Source organism: Populus nigra, chromosome 13, assembly GCF_951802175.1.
Source record: "Populus nigra chromosome 13, ddPopNigr1.1, whole genome shotgun sequence".
Taxonomy (NCBI): domain Eukaryota; kingdom Viridiplantae; phylum Streptophyta; class Magnoliopsida; order Malpighiales; family Salicaceae; genus Populus; species Populus nigra.
Window position 1 is genome coordinate 9,152,936 of NC_084864.1, and position 23,529 is coordinate 9,176,464.

Sequence of the window (23,529 nt, forward strand, 5' to 3'; positions counted from 1 at the left end):
TGATAACTAAATAGAAAAAAAATCGACCGGTTAAATGAAAAAAAAATAACAAACTAAACTAAATGAAAAAAATTGATTAAAAAGGAAAAAGCAAAAAAAAAAATTATGGGTTAACTCGTCAAATCAGGTTAACCCGTCAAACCCGAGATTGATGTCATGAAGTCATATTAACAAACTAAATTAAACAAAAGAAAATTCATTAAAAGAAAAAAAACATAAAAAAAGCAAAAAAAACCCATAAAGGCATAAAAACATAAAATAAAAAAAACAAGAAAAAAATTTAATAAAAAAACAGTCAAGAGTTTCACTATGCACACAGTGCACAGTGAAACACTGATGCATAAAAGACGTGGGGAAAGCTACAGTACTTTCCTCACGCCTTTTAGAGTATTCTATAATTAAGTTCTCATAGTATAGTGTTTTCTTGTCCAAAAAAAATAATAATTATCAAGTAGCATAATTCATTAGAAAAGTAATTGATGATTATTTGATGCCATGTTTCAAATATCATTAAAAAAAAATAACAACCGATCAAACCCTATGATCAATTAGATGATTATTGGATGCTATATTTCAAGTATCATTACCTTTACCAATTATTGATGAATATATTAGTGTTTTACGCCTTTAGTATAATCTGATGGTCATTCCTTTATGGAACCTGATAGCATGATCAGATAATCATAGCTAGTTTGGTCAAACTCTAATACACTAGTAGTGATTTCTTTTGAACTCAACAAGACCATATAGACTATAGTCAATCATCTTAATCAACTTCAAAACAAGTAAAAGCAAATTTGATTGGGCACTTTATTTATCTAAAAACTTGGAAGGCAAGTCCTAGGATATTCTTCAATAACAAGTACTCCATTAAAGGTGTTTGGAGTTTCTCAATCTTATATTAGGTATCATATACCTACATATTAGATGCCACAGCATGCTCAACCTAGTATAAGCAAAATCTTACATGAAATGCCACCTACTCATGAGTACATAGGATAATATTTAGCTAAGAAACAATTACTTCTTTGGAACAAGTATCATTGTTAAGATTGGTTCAAAACTGTTCGCATCAACATTGATGGGGTGGTGGAGGTTTGGCCCAATGAATACCAAGACTACAGTAGTTTTGAGTTTGGGTAAATTGTATCTTCCAAATGAGATAATTGGTAGAGAGAACAAGTAGCAAAAAAAAACATTTTGTTCCTAAATATTCATGATAAATACTCTATTAATATTGTATATTAATTACAGTTGTTAAGACTAGTACATAATATTTTTTTTTTAATGAAAGAAAGCAGGTTTTCTTATAAGTTGATGTATAAAGGATACTTATAACTAATTTATAGATGCTTGTCAAATGACTTGTACACTAACTCACATGAGGATTCTATATAAAGAGATTGTTTGTGTTTATGAAAATACTTTAGATCAATAAGTTATCTTATATAAAAAATATTATATTTTGATTTTGACTACATGTTTCCTTTATTAAAGGTGACAAATGGGCATATATTAGTTATAACATGAATTATATGATATTATTAAATGGTAAAAGTAATAATTCATCCTTTATAAGGTTATTAGGTTTTTTCTATAAAATAAAATGTTATGTCTCATATTTTTATCTACCACAAAATATACAATACAGAAACACCTGAAAAGCACAAAAAAAATTAGCTTATAGTCAAGACATAACAATTCATCTCTTCTAAAAGGGTTTTATGAGATTTATGATATGGTGACTCATGTGAATTCTTATTAGAAGTCGAAGACTTGTAATTTGTGATAACATAACTTTAAAACATTGATCAAACCTTAAAAGAAAGAATTGATCTTCAAGTTATCTTCACTCAAATCTTAAATGACCTTAAATTGTCTAATGAGATTTTTGAAACTCTTAAAAAATATAAAATTATTGGTACTATCGTGTTTATATGTTTCAATAAACCCCACAGATTTGATATTAAATATAAGATTATTAAGGTTTATGGAGCTGTTTCCTAGGTATTTTTCAAGTGGAAAAATGATTAAAATTATTTTTTTTATGCAAATAGGTTGAGGTCGACTTTTCAATTACGTGGGGTGGTTGAAGCCCTACTAGTAGACGACATGTCATCATCTTTTTTTTCTTTTAAACAAAGTGTTGTCCACCCATTCAAAAAAAAAAAGAGGCCAGATGTGTTTTCTCACCTAAGCCCAAACGGCTAACCTCTTTTTTGTCTTCATTTTTTTTATATTTTTTCTTTAATTTTAATTCAAATTTTTTTAAAATAAATTTAGGATATTATTTTATTAAATATTGTTTAATATTTTACTTCGTTTTTGAATAAGATTATGATATTCTTTTTATAATATTAACAAGTGCTCTTTTTTAGACCTTCATGATATTTTTTTAGATTTTATTCAATCACTTTCATATGTGTGTTATTGTATAATTAAATAAAAAATAATTCTAAAAAAAAAGTTATTAAACTTAATTGATTTCATGTGTTATGGGTTAACCATGTTAACTCAGATCTGTTAACAGATCTATCTAAAATGTCATTATTTCAATATTTAAAAAAAAAACTTAAAACAATGTCTTTCAAAAAAAAAATTAATTCAAGCTAGGTCAATCAGGTCATGATTGAACATGTTGGGTTTAAACTGGTCATGTCATATTAACTCCCACCAAAATTAATTTGAAATCAGATTAGGCGTAGGCTCCGCATAATAGGTCTTCATTTTTAATTAAATATAGTTAAAATAAATTAATTTAAAATATATTTGGAATATTATTTTATTAAATACTATTTATTTTTTACTTTGTTTTCAAATAGAATTATAGCATTTTCTATAACATTTGCAAGTGTTATTTTTGTACAACCCTTCATGTTTTTTTTCTTAGATTTTATTTGGTCACTTTCATGCGCATGTCTATTTTTGTTATCATATAAATAAATAAATTATAAATTATAAAAAATAAAGTTGTTAAACTTGATTAGATTTATGACGTAAATATATATTCTAATTACAACAAAACTAAATAAATATTGTTTTTGAAAACTATCATGGGAAAAAACTAGTAATCATTAAAATAAAATTTTAAAAAACGAATATTATATATATAAAAGACAAGATATGCCCTATTTGCAATTCTTATTATTAAAAAATTAATATAATATAATGTAAGGATAGATCCAATGATTTACTCAAGGCTTACTATTAGCCATAATTTTCATTCAGAGATCCTATACTACGAGGACATGTAAATTGCAAAATCATCTAAATCAAAATATAATAATAAAACGGTAGTAGTTCTAATAAAAAATTCTATTAAATTCTCAAATTTTAAATGTAATGATAATGAGGATGGATCCCTTTTAACTCTAAGCAGAACTGTGTATATTTTTACGTTTTAAAAGAGTTTTTTATTTAAATTAATTTTTTATTATTTTAAATTAATTTTTTAAAATATTTTTAAATTATTTTGATACATTAATATTAAAAACAAATTTTTTTAAAAATAAAAAATATTTTAAAAAATATTCACTCTCAAACACCAACCCCGTGAAAGTTAGCTTAAACTGAAACAAAAATAAAGGAGTCTCACAGGCTCATTGCCCTTACACTTAATAGAGGAAAAGTTCCATTGCGGACGTTTCTGCAAAAGGGAGAAGGTGCAGTATTCCCTCTCTACGTCGTTCCTATTAAAGGGAAAACCTCTTCTAAGAACAATATACTAACCCAATGTGATTTAATATATATATATATATATATATTCTAGTTAATTATATACTTTTCTATTTTCTATTATTATATTTTTATAGTATTTTGAATAGTTTTCTATTTTGTTTTTTATATTCAATATTATTAGGGTTTCTGTTTTTTTCTTTTCTGTATAAAAAGTTGTAATAAGTTTTTGACATGCAAGACATTTATGAATAAAAAATTGAATGTTTTGGGTGTCTTTTTATAATTATGGTGTTCTTGGTATTTGAGATTTTTGACTTATAACAACCTCCACTATCCTTCACTCCTAATTGCATAGGTTGATATCAAAACCAAACGATTTTTGATTATTTTGGTAGAAGGTCGTAGAGGACGAGTATTAAAGCTCATCGATTCATGGTGGTTAGTTAATGTGTGCTACTAAATAATCATGGAAGGAAAGGGTCGTGGAATAACACGTGCTTGTGTAAGTGGGGATAAGAAGGTTTCTGCTTGGGAAAAAAAAACATTTAGGAACTAATATGTTGTTTCTGTGTATGTTAATTGTTATTAGAAATCCTAATAGTAAGATCCACAATAGGACATGCCACACAAAGGTGTTAGAGATTAATGTAGAAGTAGCCCATATACAAGTATTGTGTTAGGAACCATGACGAGAAGACCAACACAAAAATGTCAGTGACTTACAATAAGATGACCCATAAACATAAGGATGTTCGTGGTGAAGGAAAATTTCTAATTGAGGTTTGAACTCAAGAATGAATTTCTTCAAATCCAAGAAGATTGATGAAGTTATGTTTTTTTTTTAAAAAAAAAATTCTCAGTTAATTTTAATATTTTTCTTAGTTAATTTTATATTTTATATTTTTATTTTCTATTATTATATTTTTCTATTTTTTTTCCTGAAGAGTATAGCTTTCTTATTTTATTTTTTTATTAAGTATTATTAATTTATATATATATAAAAAGGATTATAATAGCTTTTTGACATCATAATTAAATATATTGGATATCTTCCTATAATTATAGTATTCTTGGTTTTTAAAAGTTTTGTTTTATATCAAATCTCATTATCCTTTGCTCTATGTAGAGGTGTTCAAAATAACCAATTAACCGATAAAACTGAAGAAAATTAATCAAATAAACCGAACCGAAATGAAAAACCGATTAAACCGATTTAAAAAACCATAAATATTAATAGGTCCGGTTCAGTTTCGGTTTTGAACCAGAAACCAGACCTAACCAAACCGGACCCATTAAACAATTAAAAAAAATACAGTATAAATACTTAACTTAACCTAATCGGCCTCCCTCCCTGTGCATCTCATTCTCATCTCACAAAAAGCCGCCTCCTTCCCGCTTCCCAAAGAAATTCCCAATCTTCCTCGATAATTAATTCCCAATCTTCCTTTCCCAGAAACCATCTTCATTTGAGCAACGACAACAATGTAAATTGATTGTGCATGCCTAGTGGGTTTGAAAGTTTATTCTAAGTTCTAACATCTAACAGAATAAAACGAGGTTTCTCAGAAGTAACTATCTTCATCTTTGTCTCCATCTTTCAGGCTTCAGCGTTTATCTCCATCTTTCTTCTTTCTTTACTTCTCCATAAACCGTCTTCGTTAGAGAAACGACATCAAGGTAAATTTTGTTGCTTTGGATTTCAAGTAATTTGTTGCATACTTCTTTTATTCCGTATATATTGCTTTAGATTTCAAATAATTTGTTGCATACTTAATTTATTCCATATGTATTGCTTTAGTTGGTTGCCCAAAAACTCATAATCTGTTGACTGCTGCTTTAGTTGCTTATGTTGCTTTAGTCTGGATAACGTGATAAATATCATGGGTTGTTAAGCTTTAGTTGCTTTTGTTGCTTCTGTCATAACGATATAGTAAGATTCTATTAATCATGCATAATAGAAGATTTTCTAACTGTTCTAGGCTACACAAGCATATATATAAATAGATTAATTTCTAAGAGACAGTAATGGCTAGTCCCTACTGCTACCCCTGTGATTTTAAGCTTAAATTCATATCTTTGTTCTGTTTTGTTGATGTTTTTTTTAGATAATGAGTTTTGTTGATCTATTTATTTGTTTTTTGGTTTTATGAATTGTATAAAGTGGGTTGTTTTTGTTTCTTTGTCTTTCAGGCATGGATCTTAGATCATCTAAGATTTGTGAACTTGGGTTGTTAAAGTGCAATGTTTAAGGTGATTTTATCTTGTTCTCTAGCAGTAAGTAGTATATGACTTCTATTGTGCAATACTATTAAAGAGCCTAATAGTATTAGTGTTTTACAAATTGCATTTCCTTTTCCAGATGTAAATATACGTTTCATTCTAAATTATTAGTCTTTTGTTTACTTCTAATAAAAAAATATGTATGTATTGCTTCTAATTAATTTGATTACGAATTCGATAAAATATGTATATAAATTATTAATTTGATTGCATATATATAAATATGTATGTAAATATATGTTTTCCTGTTCGAATTTGAGTGTGTTTCCATGTTATGAGTTTTTCCTTTGTTCTTAAAGGCTAAATCTACCATAATCAAGATTCTACAGTTTGGTTCTCTTCTGAAAAAAAAATATAGTATAGAAAACAAAACCAGAAGCTCAAATAGAAACCAATGATAAAAACTAGAACAAGAGAAGAAGAGGAGAGGAGCAACAATACCGTAAAAAAACATACACACTCCTAAATTTAGGTTTATGTAGCCTGCAGAATAGTAGAACCTTCATAGATTATATTGAAAATTCTGAGATAATTGAATCAGGTAATTTCTCTTATAAATTTAAATATAGTTATTTTATAATATTGTTTATTTACATATGTTTAATCTAACATTTTAATTTATGTTTTTGCATAATTTAGTGAAAGTTTAAAAATCTCAACTGATTGTTTGTAAGTAGTATTGGTGGCTTGGTGCAATCTTGGAATATAATTGTTTTGGGTAATTAATTTACTTGACCCTGTTAATTCCCCTTAACATTTTGCTTACTTAATTTAATTCTTTAATTAGTTGAACTCTAATATGTTGCTAATTTGCTAGTGTTTATTTATAGCATTATTCTTGCTGGAATTTTTGAATGCTGCTGTTGCTGGAATTTTTAGATGCTGGTGTTGCTGTGTTTTTTTTTCAAACTATGCCGGATGTTTATGATAATTTATTGTTGGTTGCTAATGTATTCATTTGTTAATGTTAACTTTTCTAGTGCGAACAGACTTTTAATTTAAGATGTTCAAATTTGATCATGTATTATGCATATTACATTGATTTATCACTTTGAAAAGTATATTAAAAGTCAGCTAATTTGCATCTGTCAAATTTAATTCATGTCCAGATTTTAATTTATATTAGAAGTTAGCTAAGCTGTGAATTAATTCAGATGTATGTAAATTTTAAAACTCAATTTAATGTAAGGCTAAGCTAATTAAAAAAAAACAAAAAAAAAACTCATATATGATGGGATTAGGTTTCCCGGTTTTTTTTAAAAAAACCAGATTTAACTGAACCGGACCAGTTCAGTTAATATTTATAAAAAATACTAAAATTCAATTCAATTAGTTTTTTAAGTTTAAATCGAACCGAAACGTAAAAACTCTATGTAGTCAATACAAGAATTAATAATAAACTTCAAAGTCTCCGTATTCAATACAAGAATTAATAAAAAAATGACAGTGTATGGTACTATTGGACCACCAAAGTTTAGATAAGAAAAGAAAATCAATCAAACTACGTTTCCCTTTCTTTTTTTTTCTTCTCGTTTCCGTCATTCTTTTCTTAATTTTTTTTAATATTTACTTGATTTTCATTTTACTTTTTATAATATTATTACAATCTCAAACAAATATTTTAATATTTAATTTATATTTAATTTTACAAATATCTATTTTTATTATTAAATAATTAAATAAAATATTTTTAAAAAATAAAATTCTTAAACCCAAAAAAATGCATCACTCAAATCTCGAGTTTAAAAGATTTAGATATGAAATTCAATTCAAGTATATCTATTAAAAAATAACGTTTTTTGGCTGGACAATTTTTTTTCTATTAAAAAGATAATAATAAAAAAATTGGTTGAAACCGCAATAGCTTTGTTCTACCTAAAAATCATATAGTCTGAATTTCTCCATTTAAGCATAGCAACAGAAAGGGTTGCTAATGTTCCTGTCAAACCTGGAGATGAAAATACCTCCTCACCATAGAGTAGCAGGTGAGATGCCCGGGTCACCCACATGAGCGCGGGCTAGTCAGCTACTTCTCTTCTACTTTTATAAACAATCGCAACATCTCTGTTTCGATAATTAGAGAGCTGATTGAATGCTCCGATCATAATAATCACCAGTCCACAGAGCATCCAGAATCTGAAGAATTGTATTTAAATCTGCAAAACCATCGCATCTCTCCAGACAACGGTACACTACATTTTAATTCCGAGTATAACCTACTTGAAACATACAAGTTTCAGATTCAAATTCTGAGTCCTGTACATCAACCAGAAAGTCAATATAAATTTCAAGCTCAAAATTCCAGAACCCGTGATGAGAGCATTCTTCCCTGGAAGAATTCAAATAAAAGAAAGACTATCGGGTTAAATCCTTCATCTATTAACTATATAACATCTTCAAAGAAACCCACTTTTGATGATAGCACGCATGGAAAGTTCTTATAAATGCAAAACATAAGGACAATACCAGAAAAACTAAGCGGGGTTCTCACCGACTGACCAGCTCTGATGCTTGAAGTCCTGAGCAACGATTTTCATCTCTTCGATTCGCTTCTTGACTACAGTTTACATCAACCCAAACTAAAACTAAGATAAAGCTGAATCTTTATCAGTACCCCAGTTGATTCCAATATTGGAACCTGTAAAAAATACCAATGCTTCCAACTATGTGCCCTCAGCTACAAATATCAACAAACCGATCATAGTCTGCTAAACATTGTGCAAATGTTAACCTCCTGTGCCAGCAACTTCAGCATGCACTGATTCCTTGGAAGAAACAGAATCTGTTTCATCAGACACCAAACTTCCACCAGTTTCACCCAGCTTATGATGTGACTGCTCTCGATCTTGGTCGGGGAACACCTCAGCTTGCAAAGATGGAGCAATGTTATTCACATGCAGCCATGTAAGTTCCCACAAGCTATCCCCGCCTAGAGCACTCCTCTGCACAAGCACTCCCCTACTCTTCATTACAAGTAAAGTGTTCTTAAGAAGCTCAGGCACCGTTTCCTGGAGATTTTCATTCTTCTTCCCTTTCACTTTTACCTTAAGATATTTTTCCATTCGGCTAAGCACTCCTAGCCATAGTTTGCAGAAAGTTGTCAGCTGTGCAAGTTCATTAAGTAACTGTAAAAACACCTTTGACAGGAGTTTTACAGCAATGATAAGTGTCCCTTCCATATTCCGGTAGTCTTTTTGGTGTCCCTGAGCAATTTCAAGCAAGTCATCTAGCATAGTAAAGATCACCAGATCAAAACATTGTAACCACAGACCATGTGGAAGGTTAATCTCATCCACTCCTGTCAAGCACTTTTGCAATGATAAAAGAGCATGGTTTCTGACCTCTTCTCTCTGATCCAAACAAACTTTCCGTAAACCTTGCACAAGCCTCAGCCACATCTCCCCAATATCCTGTGATAATTTTGCAGACTCCTCCTCTCCCATTGTTTCCTTTGCATCATGCGACCACCTAGCCAAACAATTAACAGAACCTGCCATAAGTTCAAGTGCTCGCACAGATCTCTCTGCCTGTCCAACACGAGACTCTGAAAACTGCCTTGCTGCATCAACACAGAGAACATAATTGGCAGGCAACAAATGAGCTGCATCAGTCATAATGAACAACAGCGCATCAAATCCTGCTTCAGAAGCTTCTGGATGACGGGCAGTGATGGAAAGCAAGGATGTAATCGTACGCCAACCCATTAGGGATCTGATGTGTGTAGCATTTGCTTTCACGAGCCGGGTCACTTCCTGTGTAATTTGTTCACAGTATGCATCAGCAACACGGGCATCAAGCTTCAAGACAAGTTGCAGTGACCTCAAAAGTTCATCAGCCAGGTTCTCCTTGTAGGGCAGCAGCCGCTGGCAAATCCGGAGGAGTCCAAAAACAGCCTTCTCTACTAAGGCACAAGGCATTACAGTTGATTGAACAATATTAGCTATGTGCTCATAAACACCCTGCCACAATAGCACAATCCTGTCCCTGTTGCTCAGTGTAATTGCAATGAGCAATTCAAGGCAGAAAACAGCAGTATCTTCATCCTCTGGTGAACTGTTCCCTTTCTGAGGGCGACCTGCAGCCCAGATGAGTGCTCGTGCTAGCTGCAATAACGATTCAGCTTGCAAGAACTTGCTCTCAGTAAATATGCTGTCAACATGGCACTTTTGGATTGTCTGAAGGGTGCGTTGATGAGCAGCAAGTTGTTGTTCAGTGGGTTGCGATCTTGGCTCCTCAGTGTCGAGAGATAAGAGCTGACTGAATCGGCCCATTAATCCAGAAGATCTCCTTGGAGTTCCCATGGATTGCATGTGAACTGATGACAGAGAATTTGTAATAGGTTTACCATGCACAGGGTCAGCAGCAAGCTCTGACTCATCAGCAGCATCACTGGCCACACGAGCAGGGAGGAGACCAAGTTTGTGCAATCGTAAGATGCAGTCCAGGATATTCCTCCATCCTGTGCGAATGTAATCACCATACCTATTTGCAATGGTAAAAACTGTAACAGTTGCCATCCTTGCTTTTGCATCATCACCAAAGGCTAGCACCGGTTCCTCAACTGAAGATTGATTCAGGAGGGTTGTGAACTTGCACAGAGACACAACTAGATCATCCAACACATCTTCAAGATGATGGCATGCAGAGATTTTAGCAACAGCCAGGAATCCATCAATACATGTCTGGTAAACATCTTCATGTTCTGCATTATCAAACACCACAGAGATAGCAGCGATTGTTGGACCTGACATTATGGCAAACATATCATGGTCAAGGTAGGCTCTGGAATCAGATAAAATGAACGGAGCAGTCTTTTTGGACTTGTGCATTAGATCAGTCCAACGACTTGGGGTCATTTCAGGGTAACCAAATCCTTGTTCAGGAGTTGTGCGGATCTCATTTTTGCAAATTGAATGGTAAAGCTCCGTAAGAAATTCTCGAGGTAAGTCATTGCCTCCATTGATGTGCCTATTATTCCGGATGAAGTCCTCTTCCGTCATTTTTTTCTTCACCTGTACATTGTGCTGATCTGTGTTGAGCATTATAAGGGAATAAGACAGCAAAAGAGCTGCATCCTTGTTAGCAAGAATCTGTGGTGATTGCTCATAATATCTCTCAGAAAATGCCTCAAGCACCCTTTGTATTTTTTGTGATTCTCCAGGCAGTCTAAAAGTTTCCAAGAACAACCGCAAAGCAGTATCAAGATTCATGTCTTGGAAATCAAAAGTCCAAGCAAATTCATGGAGAACCTGAACGCAAAACTCATCATGATTTCCCAAGAAATCACCAACAAGATTCTTATCTAACCCAGCAGTGTACCTGAAAAAGCAAGCCACACTTTGAGGGTCCAGTTTTTCAGGTAAGAGATGTGTTCCTTGGAGAAATTCTAGTCCTTTCTTTGGGTCACGATTAAAGTGATCAGCTCCGATCATCAACCTTCTCTTAATGTACTTCCTCCTGCGGACAAATGGAACCCAATGATTAGGATCACTATAGTTGTCACACTTCACCATCCAGAACGGGGTGTACTCCTCAAGATTCACTGGTCCCTGCTCTGAACTTACCGATCCATTGCCTATCCTTTCAGCCATCCCCTGAATAACAGCAATAAGGCCATCAAGAGCAAGAATGTGCATTGCAGACAAAGGGCAATTCACTGGAAAAGCACTCTTTGACAATAAATTAGCAAGCTCTTCAAACACGTTACTGCATGTTATGTCACAATCTAAATTGGCATACATCTCCACCATAAAGGTTTTCTGCCTGCAGAAGTCTACAAGAGCCTCCATGGCAACCTCTTGCTGCTGGTATGAAGCACCATATCTGCTCTGCGCAAGTCTCAAAATCACACATGAGAAGAAAGCCTCGAGCTGGAGTTTTAGTTCAGTTCGGAGATGGTGATACAGATTGAGAACTATACTACAGACCATTGAGAGAATAAGCGGACTCACTGACAAACCAAATTGCATCAGATTACGAAATAATTCATCCTGAATCAAGCTCAATAACCTCGGGTGACAACAAATAGAAGGGCCGCCCAATTCTATTGCAGAATTAATTAAACCCAAAGCAAAAAGTGGGACATCTTCATCAAATGCTATAGTATTTGGTCTGGGACCCATTCCAATATGCTCAACAACATTTAATAAAGAGCACAAGAAATGAAATATCTCTACCATGCAAGGCACTCCATATGGTTCTGTCATAAGGTGCAAATCAAATGGAAGGCCATCCTTTCCACCACCAGTCCCAATTGCATTTTCTTCCCTTGCCACCAGAGCTGTGGAAGCATTGGAACCAAAGCTCACAGTGGATGCTTGGCCATCCAATTCTGAATTACCATTTCCATTCTCCATCTGTTTACTCCCAAAAGCATAATCATTATCCAGCCCACCAATCTGCATAAGAAACAAGAAGCTTTACATATTTTTGAAAGTAGGGAAAAAAAAGGACAAAAAAGTAGATGATTCTGTTCAAAGGCACAAGTGCCAGAAATGTTTATCTTTTCCACTCTTTCATCCAGATTACATAGTTTTCCAATAAACAAAACGGTGTTTATAGTACATCTGCAGGTCACAGTACATAAACCACCTAATTTGTTAGAATGCATAATATTAAGACATAAATTTCCAAAGAAAATTTTCCAGGCTCTTAAATGCTATGTGCCAGTCTTCCAAAACTAAAAGAAATTGAAAAACAAATAGTATAATACAAAAACTAAGATCACAAAAGTAGCCTCACAATTTCAAACAAAAGTAGGGGAAAAGAGCCAAACCACCTCTACCAACTAAGACTTTTGAATTTAATCAGAATAGGTTTTCCCCTAAAGCTCTATTAATTTTCCATCCATGCAACATTGGAAAAAGAAAAAAGTCTTCTGTTGCTTCGACTACCAGGAACATGCAGTTGAGAATCCATAGCATACCATCAACCATTCATCACGATCATTTGAGAGGAAGTTTTAATCCAAAATTACCACAAGTCAAAAGCATCAATAAGCTATCAACGTCTAGCTTTCCAGACAAACCCCTCATCATGATTATTCTTTTCATTTCAAGTTTTCCAGCTTCTCATTTATCCTATGTCTCAGCAAATAACATAAGCATAATTGAAAGAAAAGATATTGCAACAATCAAGATGAATATGAGATGCAATTATACCTCATGTTTGTGAGAAGTAACTCCATTAACCAATGTCTGTTCAGCGCTTTCAACATCTGGAAGGTGTGAAAAAATGCACTTGACAAGTTCATGCATAGTGTGGCGAGAAATCCTCTGCAGCAACTCGCTTTTACTGCCTGCTTGATGTACTATACGAAAACAAGTGTTCACTATGGTACAAACATGTTGATTGCTCAACATGACTGATGCCTTACTCTTCATGCAAGCCAGAAGAACCTGAAGTATCTTCATCAACACCATTTCTTCAGATGAAGGATCTGTCACCTCAAACCGGCAACTAGTCACAGCATCAACTACCAGCTGCATAGCATCTTCAACATTTACAGTATTTTGATCAATGACATCAAGAGTTAATATCTTGTAAACAGACAACAAAGCAACCCCGGTGATTGGTGCACCCGTTTCATCGGACCGAATGACATCCAAAAAGGGCTGAAGATAAAGAGCAGGGTTGATAGTATGCCACGGATTCTGCCATGAGAAGATTTGCTTCCTCAACGTCTTCAAAGATTGAATTAGAGAGTCTTCTAGCTGGTCATCACCTGAAATATACCGACCCCCCCATCTCACGTTTCTCCTCATGACCGCCAACACGGCACTGACTTCAGAATTAATCGAATATGCTAATAAATCAGCCCTATTTGATTCAACAGCAGCATCACGCTCCTCAGGCTCTTCCTCAATTGACTTAATCCCAGTGTTTAGCTTTAATCTCCCCATTTCCGTACAATGTAACCAAATGTTGCAAGTGCTTGACTGAAGCATACAGAAATAAATAAATCAATCAAAAACCCTAATTTTAAGGAACAGAAAAAAACGCAATTCGACACTAAAATATTATGCCAAATGCAAACAACAGATAGCTTCTACTCTCACAACTTTGAAATTGCCTACAGGAGGAGAAGATCCAGCTTCAAAAAGAAAAATCGAAATCGAAAAGATTACTAAACAAAATACTGTGGAAATGGAAGTGATTAAGCGAGCAAGAAAGACAGAGTCAAAGCATGGAGAGACAAAAGAGACGGATCAAAGAGAAAATGGTTCGTTACCTGTTCTGCGTGGATCGAGAGAGTGAGATCTGTACATACACACACACACCCACCAACAATCTCTCTATCTCTCTCAGACCAAGAAATGAAATGACGACTTTTCTTTTCTTTTCAATTGTGGTACAGAAACGCAAAATAAACTTCACGATCACACGGCCATGATAGCTTCGAATTATTGCACGATTTCGACTATTTTATTTTCCTTCAACAGGTCCCTCTACGAATAATTTGGGTTCATAAAAACCTCTACGGTATTGTTCATATCTTATAATAATATTTCTTATAGCTTTTCGATTGATTAGCTACTGCTATTAATTTTTAAATTATATTATTTATTTGTTTTTAGATTTACCGTATTAAAAAAAATATAATATTATAATTTTAAAGGGTGTAATTTAACTAGTTATATTCTAAATTTACTCTCTAGAGGTCACTAGTTCAAGTCTCATAAACCTTAAGGTTATTGACAGCTTACATGATCGTTAACTTTAGGACCCATAAGATTAGTCTAGGTACACGTAAGTTGGCATGGACACTCTCATTAATAAAAAAAATATAATATTATAAAAACATATTTATTTATTTCTTAATATAATATATGTGTTTTGTAATGAAAATTGCAGTTTGAGCTAGTATTAGAAGACTCATTCTCACCTAATAGATTAACTCAATGACTCATTTACTTGGAATCTAAGAAAAAACCCGATTTTTTTTAATTAAAACAATATCATTTCATGGTTTTTATTAAGTCAAAACTTAAATTAACCAAAATTAACTCCCTTAACTCGTAACCTAGGCCTTGAACCGAGACAATCTTCAGGTCAAGTTTTATTGTGACCCAATCAACCATGGTAAAATCCGGTTTGATTTTAAAAAAAGTTCTAAACACTCATGTTTTAATATATATATATATATATATATTGTTTTATGTTAACATGGGTCTCCAATTGTGGCCCAATTAACTCAGTAATCCGGGCCAAAACTTAGCTTGCCTTTAAAAGAAAAATTAAAAATGACACGGATCTAAAGTTTTGTTTTATTTTAAAAAAATATTAGGATTGTCACACGTGTACGATGTAATGGAGATCATCCTCCCAAACCGGGATCTTCGAGATGATAGGTGAAAAGAATAAGAAATTCTTGTTTCTTATCAAAAATAAATAAATTGAAGGCATCACCTAGTATTTTAGTTACTATGAACTTTAATTGGTCTCAAAGTCAAGATAGGAAAACTAGTTGTGTATAAGAAAGACACATCACCCCTAGTATACCTTACCAAGAGTAACTTGCATTGTTTGTTTATTTGATATAAACTAATGTATTGTTATATTTTCTAACCTGTTGGTCTGTCTAAAATTTAAAAAAAATAATTATCGGTAAGGAGGTTATTATCTTATAAGGTTAAAATTTAATTATTCTAATGTCAAAATATGTTTTTTTTACATTTTTATTTTAACATCATGAATACGTCTTGTGTATAAGTTTGTAATCCTTAATATTCGAACAAACAAAATAAGTTTTTTTGTATTTTTAAAATGAAAGCCAAGTTCTCATTAATTTCATAAACATGTTAGTAAATTAAAAAAAAAGCATCCAAAGATATTAACAAAATTATTTTTCTTGAATTTTAGTATTCATATATGCTAAATCATGACTTGTATTTTTTTTTTATTATTTATGCAAATATGATTTTATTTTTTATTTTTTAAGAGACTTGGCCATAAGCACATAGATAAAAACATGTATTTTTTTATTTTTCTTTGAATAAGTTTTTGGTTTTTTTTTTGTAATTTTCTAAAATTTAGGAAGAAAAACTAATATATTTAATATTGGGTCAATATCTTACAGTATAAGTCTACAACCTAAATATTAAATAAAATGGTTGGAGAATATGCGAAGGATCTAAAAATAATTTTAAAATGATCCTTGATTTTTTCAAAAAAAATTGGGAATTATTTGAGGTCTGTTTGGCAAAATAAAAAAATAAAAACATAAACATTGCTAGAAAATCAGTAGAGCATGTTTGTCAAACATATTTTTAACTAAAAATTAAAGGCTAAATTTTTTTCTTAAGGTCGTGTTTGGTAGACACATCTTAAGAAAAAAATGCATTTTTTCTTTGGTAAAAATCAAACTCCTCAAACACTACCATATTAAAAAGATGGGTTGGGCTCAACCCAACCACGTGAGTTGGGCTTCCTAGCACAAAGGTCCAAGCATAAAAACAAGGTCCAGAAACAAGAAAGAAGCACTAAAGATCAAATGGTTTTTTTTTTCGCTTGAATTTGATAAACAATATGAAGAACAATAAGAAATGAACTTGGAAAATGTAAATCTGATACGAGACCAAATTGCACAAAATTAAAGTCATGAAATCACACACAAACATCATTTAAACTAGATTTTGGAGTTAGATCATCACAATAATCCAACAAAAGCCATGTTTATTTAATTTTATGCAAAAAAATAAAAAGACAGAAATGAAAATCAAAAGCCATAAAAACAATGTTTTTAAGCCTTGAAAACCTTATATTAAAGACCAACAAGTATGCATGCATATATAAGAACCAACAATCGACCAAAATAATACCAAAATCAAAGACCTAAGGCAAATTTCATGGCAAGAACATTAACCTAGAAAAGTTTGTAAACCCAGAAACCCAACAACATAACTTAAGCTCATAAAAAATACAATATCACCTACAATAGCAATTAAACCTAGCAAACAAAGCTTAAGCATTCTTAATACAACTTGCTTGAATTATCAAAACTAACAAGAAAGAAAAATAAATAGCAAAAATAGTAAGCAAGGTCAAGGAAAACAATGGGCAAAAATAACATTTTTTTAGGTAAAAAAAAATTGTTATATTGGATAAATTCAATGTGCTAATGCTTAAAGAACATGCACACAACTTTAACAAACCTAACAGACTATCTTAAAACAACTTAAACTATAAGAACTTTAAAACTTAAAACACATTATCATAACTTAAAAAATGATCATCTTAACATCAAAACATGTAAAACAGTACTCTATACTAACATTTAACACTCCAATGAACATAATTAATCATGCAACCAAACTTCAAACAAACACATACACACACATATTAATAAATCATGTCATAACTAACCATTTGAAAAAAGTCAAATAAAACATCAAATGTATCAAAATTAACAAGTAACTAAAAAGAAAATGCATAATGAACCTTTAATACCAATATTTAACAAGCATAATGAAAAAATAGAAGTTATACTCAATAAGCTACACTCCCTCATCAAAATTTGAGGGTGTACCTTGTAAAGAATGTATAGATTTCATCTCTAAATTCTTGGTTGCTTGCCCTTTTTCTTCAACTCCTTTCCACTCTTAACTAGTTTGGATTTTACTTTGATTTGGTACATTAATCCTTTGGTTTCTCTCTTAAATCAATTTTTGGATTTCCTTTTCGACTTTTTAGGTATTCTCTCTATTTTTTCTCTGCCTTTTCTTTCCCAATACCCCCTTTCATTTTCCTTAAAAAGCAACTACTCTTTTATATCCAAATTCAAACCAATAGTTGCAAAACCAAGATGGTTTTGCATTAAAAAAAAAGGTTGTTTATGGAAGATTCTTGTCCATGCTTTCCCAACCTTCATAGAAAAATGGGTTCTTATTCTTTTTATTGTTTTGTGGGCTTTATTTAACCATGAGAAGGTAACCCCGAAGCTTAGTTAATCAAGATACTTCTCTTTCTTGGGCATGATTGACTGAGTGTGCTACTTTGATAAGGTTATTGTGAAAAATTAAGCATAAACGTGTCCTTGGTGCACCTGAGTCATGTAAAGGGAATGTATATTTACCCTTAGAAACAAATCATACTCGATTTGGAGGTACAAAACCCCACATTCATTGCTTGGAAAATTGGTTATTGATCAGCTCAAATATGTCAATGTAAGGTGGTTGATCAAGCACATGTTGTCTAATTTATTAAAAAACAAAATAGGATATAAATGTTTGATAGTAATAGCTATCATTGTGGAAGAAGAACTCCTTTGTCTATTGGTGGTGGTTAGAGCCTCTAAGATGGTTGGAGATGTCACATTCATTTGCCTAAAGATAGCATTCCAATCAGCCTTCATAACCGAGGAAGACAATAAAATAGAAATAGATGACATGTCACTCAATCTTTTTATTTAAACTAAGTGACATGTTGTTTGCTTAAACCCAAATTAGGGTTTTCTAATTGAGATTTGAAAAAACTTTAATTTGGTTTTTGTTGTTTTAATTTAAGCTCAAACATTCTTGATTGAGACAAAACTGACTAATTTTATACAATTAGGCATTTGCCAAAACTCAATTGAGATTTTTCAAGTTTAGCGCCTTTTACAAAGTACCCTTTAGTTTCTAGTTTGTTTTATTTAGTTTCTGATTAAACTTTAAATTTTATTTTCTTCAATCTAGTCCCTGGAAAGGTTTGGTAAAGCCCCAAATGTTGCTTGTTTTTTTTATAAAAAGGTCATTGGTCTTGAATATTTTTAATTTGGCCCTCAATTAGCCTTCAAACTTCAAATTTCTTGTAATTAAACCTCTTATTACACCAATTTGGCCTTTAAAGTTTCAATTTTGTCTTTAATCTTTTAATATTTGCAAATTGATCTGAATTTCGCTTTCAAACTTGATTTCTCTTCAATTAAGTCCTTGATTGAATCCTCAAAAGCCATTGAAAATTTAATGAAGTCCTTGAACTTAATTAATTGTTCTAATTTTAGGTCTAAACTGACTTTTAGACTTAATTTTGCTTAAATTACATCTTTAATTAAATCAATTAGACCTATTAGAAGTTTAATTGAGTCCTTAAACTTATTAATTCTTCTAATTTTAGTTAAATTAGATTTCAATCTTCAACTTTATTTTAAATTAATTTTTTCTTTCTATCTTGTCAAAATACCCCAATCTAGCTATTCTTTTAACATCTTAGTCTATTGTAGCTCAACTTTTGTTTTGAAAATATTTTGGGATTTAAAATTTTTTATTTTTTTTAGATTTTTAAATGAAAAGTATTTTTCATAGAAAAATTTTAGAGATTCAAAATTGGGTTATGACAAGGACAATGAGATTTTGGATAAACTCGAGTCAAATCAAGCTAACTCGCTCAACCCATGACTTGGGTTAGAGCCCTTATGTGGTTTAATAACCTTATCTTTTGAAATCTATTTTTTATTTAATCGAATGGTTAATAATTTAAAAATAACATAGTTAATATTAATTAAAATTTAAATAAAAAAATCATGTACAACAAAAAAATACATAAAAAAGAGGGTATTAATTAAAATTAAAAAATGAAAAGAACAGAAAAGGTTAGGCGCTATTATGCCTAGCAAGAAACCCAAAAGCTCGGGCTTGAGTTGATTTCATTTTTCTTATGCTTGGGGGGTGAACGACATACTTTAAAAAAAATAACTCGTTGTTTGTTATAGCAAATGATGCATCATCTTAAACTTCAGTTTCCTAACCATCACAAAGGCAGTCAAAAAATCAGGGTCCAAATGTTTTGACCCTAAAAATTAATTTTTAGTTTTGTCTCATATGAGAATATCTTAAAACATCTTAAGAACCTTGATAAACTTATTTTTGACTCCAAAACACCCTAAAAAGCAAATATCAACCAAATTGAAAAACAAATAACGAACCTCGATCTATTTTTTCCAACATGTTTATAGAAAAATACCATCACTATTGAACTCCTCAAGAGAAAATGAAGCTTTTGGTATCAAGAATGACATTTTCCATTGCTGGAATATGACCAAAATAACATTTTCTCTCTCCTCTGATGTTTTTCAATGGCCCTCTCTCCTCTCTTAAATCCAGGGACTAATATGTAAAGAAATGAAATTTTAAACTAAAATACAAAATAGAAAAATTACAAGTACCAACAAAAATTGTAAAAAAAATCATAAGTTAAATTTTTAAGAAAAGACGATGATAATATAGTAATATAAAAAGGGATGCATGTTTGTTTTATTGTTAAATTTGGTCTTAAAAATTTCAATTTTTGTTAGCCAACAAAATTGAATCTTACCTTTCCAAATAGAACATTAATGTAATGTTGAAATATCTTTTTAATATCTCGAGAATTCTATAGGAAGCTATTCAAAATAAATTATGAGCTTGAAATCTCATTGAACCTAATTTGTAAATACTCAATTAAAAAAATAAATAGCTAAAAAAAATCTAAATCACTCTTCTAGTAAACAATGATTTATGAGGGAATATGCAATGAATTCAACCAATCTTTTATTTTTTTAAAAAAATTATAATGTATTTAAATGTGAGTTTGCATTATAAATATTAAATTGTATATATAATAAATTATTTTATATATAGAAGTTACTTTCATATTATATAAATATATTTTTTATGCGGACTTCTTGATCACATGGTTAACCAACCCCCAATGAAGTAAATAACAACTTAGAAAGCTCAAAAACAGGTTTGATAGAACCTTGACCTAGAGGTAACTATGTACATAAAAACCAAAGGTATTGGAAAAGACTTGAATCCGAAGATAATCTTGTATCAAAAAATTATAAGTATGTAAATGATATCACGAAACCGGTTAATTTTCGATAAGTCAATGTATGATCTTTATCCTTATAAAGAAAGACTGTTTTGCCACAAAAAAAAACTCACTTTTATTCTTTAACTTGCCCAAATTTACAGCAAAAAAAATAAAAAAACATAATATAGACTCCTCTAACTATCATTAATGGATCTCTTTTGGGTTACAATTTAATGAGCCTAAACTAGTAATCAACTAATATAAGTTTAATAATGAAATAAACTCGTAAACAATATCTAATAGGTTAGAACAAACCCAAATTAAAAATAATTATTAATAAATAAATTAAATAGGATAATAAAAACAAAGTCTTCAAGCTAAAATTTCTCCATATAACCCGAATCTTAAATTTCCGTATATTTTTAGCATATTTCAGCCATGACTTTAAACACTTTGTTTTCTCTAAGCGTATTATATATGGTTGAAAAGCTTGAGATGCTTAGTTTCCAACCCAAATTGAATCACAGAAAAATTCTACATGTAGCTTTATATATGTCTTAAACAGTATACAAAGGTCTAGTCTAACAGATTTGACAATATTCATTTAATAACTTTGATCATCTGAAATAATTTTTGTTTCTAAAAACTATTTGACCTAATAATTTACCACAACATAGTTTCATGTGTCTAGTATTTTCTTATAAAATCTCAACTTGATCTAAGATTTAAAAGATATATATAATCATACAAATTAAACTGGTCAGTAAAGTAAATATTTTAATACCAAAGTTAAACCTACGATGGTATATATCAAATTCTATATATTATTTAAACATATTTGAAAAAGGAAAAAAAAATGATGAAAAGGAGAGAATCTCCAAAACTTCTGCCCTTCTAAAAGTTGGCTCATCAAAGAGATTTTAAGGAAACTGAAACTGCAGTTATCATAAGAAAAAAGAACTCCGATGCTGAATTTGCATTTATATGTAGAGTTTTGGGATAAGAAGAAAATCAAACTAACACTGAATTTGCATTTAGTTGAGCTTGCAAATGTCTGATTTTTATAACTACATCCAAGTTCATTACTTGCAGTAGTGGTCTTCTTAACACATGACAGCATTAAACATGAAGCTAATGCTATGGAGATGGAACTTGAATGCACAGCGATGGAGAGGTTCTATGTATTTTCTGCCGTTTAATTGTGAGCTACTTACTTATTTCTGTGTCCTGGTTGCATACGATACATAGGGATTGGATAAAACAAATTTGAACAAGTGATCATAAAACATATTAGACCTATAAGCACTCTTCCATTCTTGAAATTTGAAACTGTTTGCTGATGATAAGAGCCCAGGTAACTAAAACTGATCGATGAAACAAGCTTGGACAGTACATAGTTGCTTATATCCAACTGAAGGAACTGATTGAAACTAGTCCACTCAGCAAATCAATATTCATGATTCTAGCAGCACGCACGCACATGTATCAGTACTCGTTTCTCCTCTTCATATAATTTTTTAAGCAGCTGTGGAGAATTCCTGAACTACGTACAGTCAGCTTTCATGTAAGATCGATCAGTCAACCAACTCGGATGACTGCAACCTTGCGACGCGACAATAACATTTCTTTCATTTGTGCAATTTGGAGCGAGAGCTGGCTAATAGTCTGCAGAATATTAATCATGTCAAGGCAATCAATCATGTAAGAAAGCATGCGTACGGAAAGCACAACTTCACAGCGCCATGTGTTCTTTATTAGTACTTACCTAGCTATGAATTTTGCTTGCAAAGCCAAGAATATTGTCTAGAGGATAGCCAAAATGTGCGTGTTTCTTAAATAGCCACTCCTACTAAACATTAGCTTTTCTCACTAATGAACTCTAGCATCCAATTCCTAGGTTTCTTTACTGTCACCACTCCCCACTTATGGCATGCAGCAAAAAAAAGTGGCAAGTTCCCAGCATTATTCTTTATTCTTAAGAGTGAATCCGAGCAACTGGGCCTCACGATTTAGGTTAGGTATGCTGCTTCCAAACTAATGCAAATAGGCATCCGATATGCTTAGAAATTTAAGAAAAAATAAGGAGAAAGTGGAACCTGGTCTTTCTCTTTGAGACGAAGGATGAGATGATTCTTTCTCTCTTCCTGGATCCATTTACTCCACCTTCGGAACCTGGAGAATAGCGAAACTGCTGCTACCAATACAGTAAGCGAGGCAATTGAGCGAAACCCACCTCTGTAAATCACATAATAATGAACTCTGCTTGCTATCCAAAATCCCCCGGAACTCAAAAGCTTCCCAATTCTATTGCGCTCCACTTGTGGCCCCATGGAGTCAGACCCGGCTATTTTCTCAGCTTTCACATTACATACAGCACTTGAACATGGTTGGCCAGGAATAGTTTGTGACTCCGGTGGTGGTTGTGGGATTTGAAGGCCTTCATGGTTGCTTGGAGGGAAGATACAGGGGTCAGCCAGAAGATTGTTCTTGTTGTCTCCAAGAGCAACCATTTCCCATTCTCTTAATTGATTTGTTGGGCATTGAACTTGTTCCCATTCATTGTCACCTTCCATTGTTGCCTCTACTTACCAACTAGGCTGGGATTGTTTGAGCTGTCAAAAGAGTTTAGGAAGTCAAGTTTTTATTAAGTTTGCACTGTGCTCGTGTGGATAATTGATCTTTTATTTGGTGTTTATCAGTGTATTTGATTTTCTGGATGATAAATTCATGTTGCTTAGTATAACAAAGACATGAAGATATAGGAGGATGGATATCACATATAAATGTGATGAGGTCCTT

General features: G+C 31.8%; 2 protein-coding genes across 2 annotated transcripts; both read right to left on the minus strand.

Annotated features, from left to right (window-relative positions):
* Positions 1-8,086: 8,086 nt before the first annotated feature.
* On the minus strand, positions 8,087-14,426 carry LOC133671430 (ARF guanine-nucleotide exchange factor GNOM-like). The gene is made up of 3 exons (XM_062092200.1): positions 14,189-14,426; positions 13,119-13,895; positions 8,087-12,356 (listed from the first exon to the last, which is right to left on the minus strand). The coding sequence occupies exons 2-3, from the start codon at positions 13,857-13,859 to the stop codon at positions 8,685-8,687; spliced, it is 4,413 nt and encodes a 1,470-aa protein (XP_061948184.1). The 5' UTR covers positions 13,860-13,895; positions 14,189-14,426; the 3' UTR covers positions 8,087-8,684.
* A 7,555-nt stretch (positions 14,427-21,981) lies between these two features.
* Positions 21,982-23,481, minus strand: LOC133670772 (uncharacterized). The gene is made up of 2 exons (XM_062091385.1): positions 22,827-23,481; positions 21,982-22,395 (listed from the first exon to the last, which is right to left on the minus strand). Exons 1-2 carry the CDS (start codon positions 23,301-23,303, stop codon positions 22,309-22,311), a joined length of 564 nt encoding a protein of 187 aa, XP_061947369.1. The 5' UTR covers positions 23,304-23,481; the 3' UTR covers positions 21,982-22,308.
* Between the last annotated feature and the right edge of the window lie 48 nt (positions 23,482-23,529).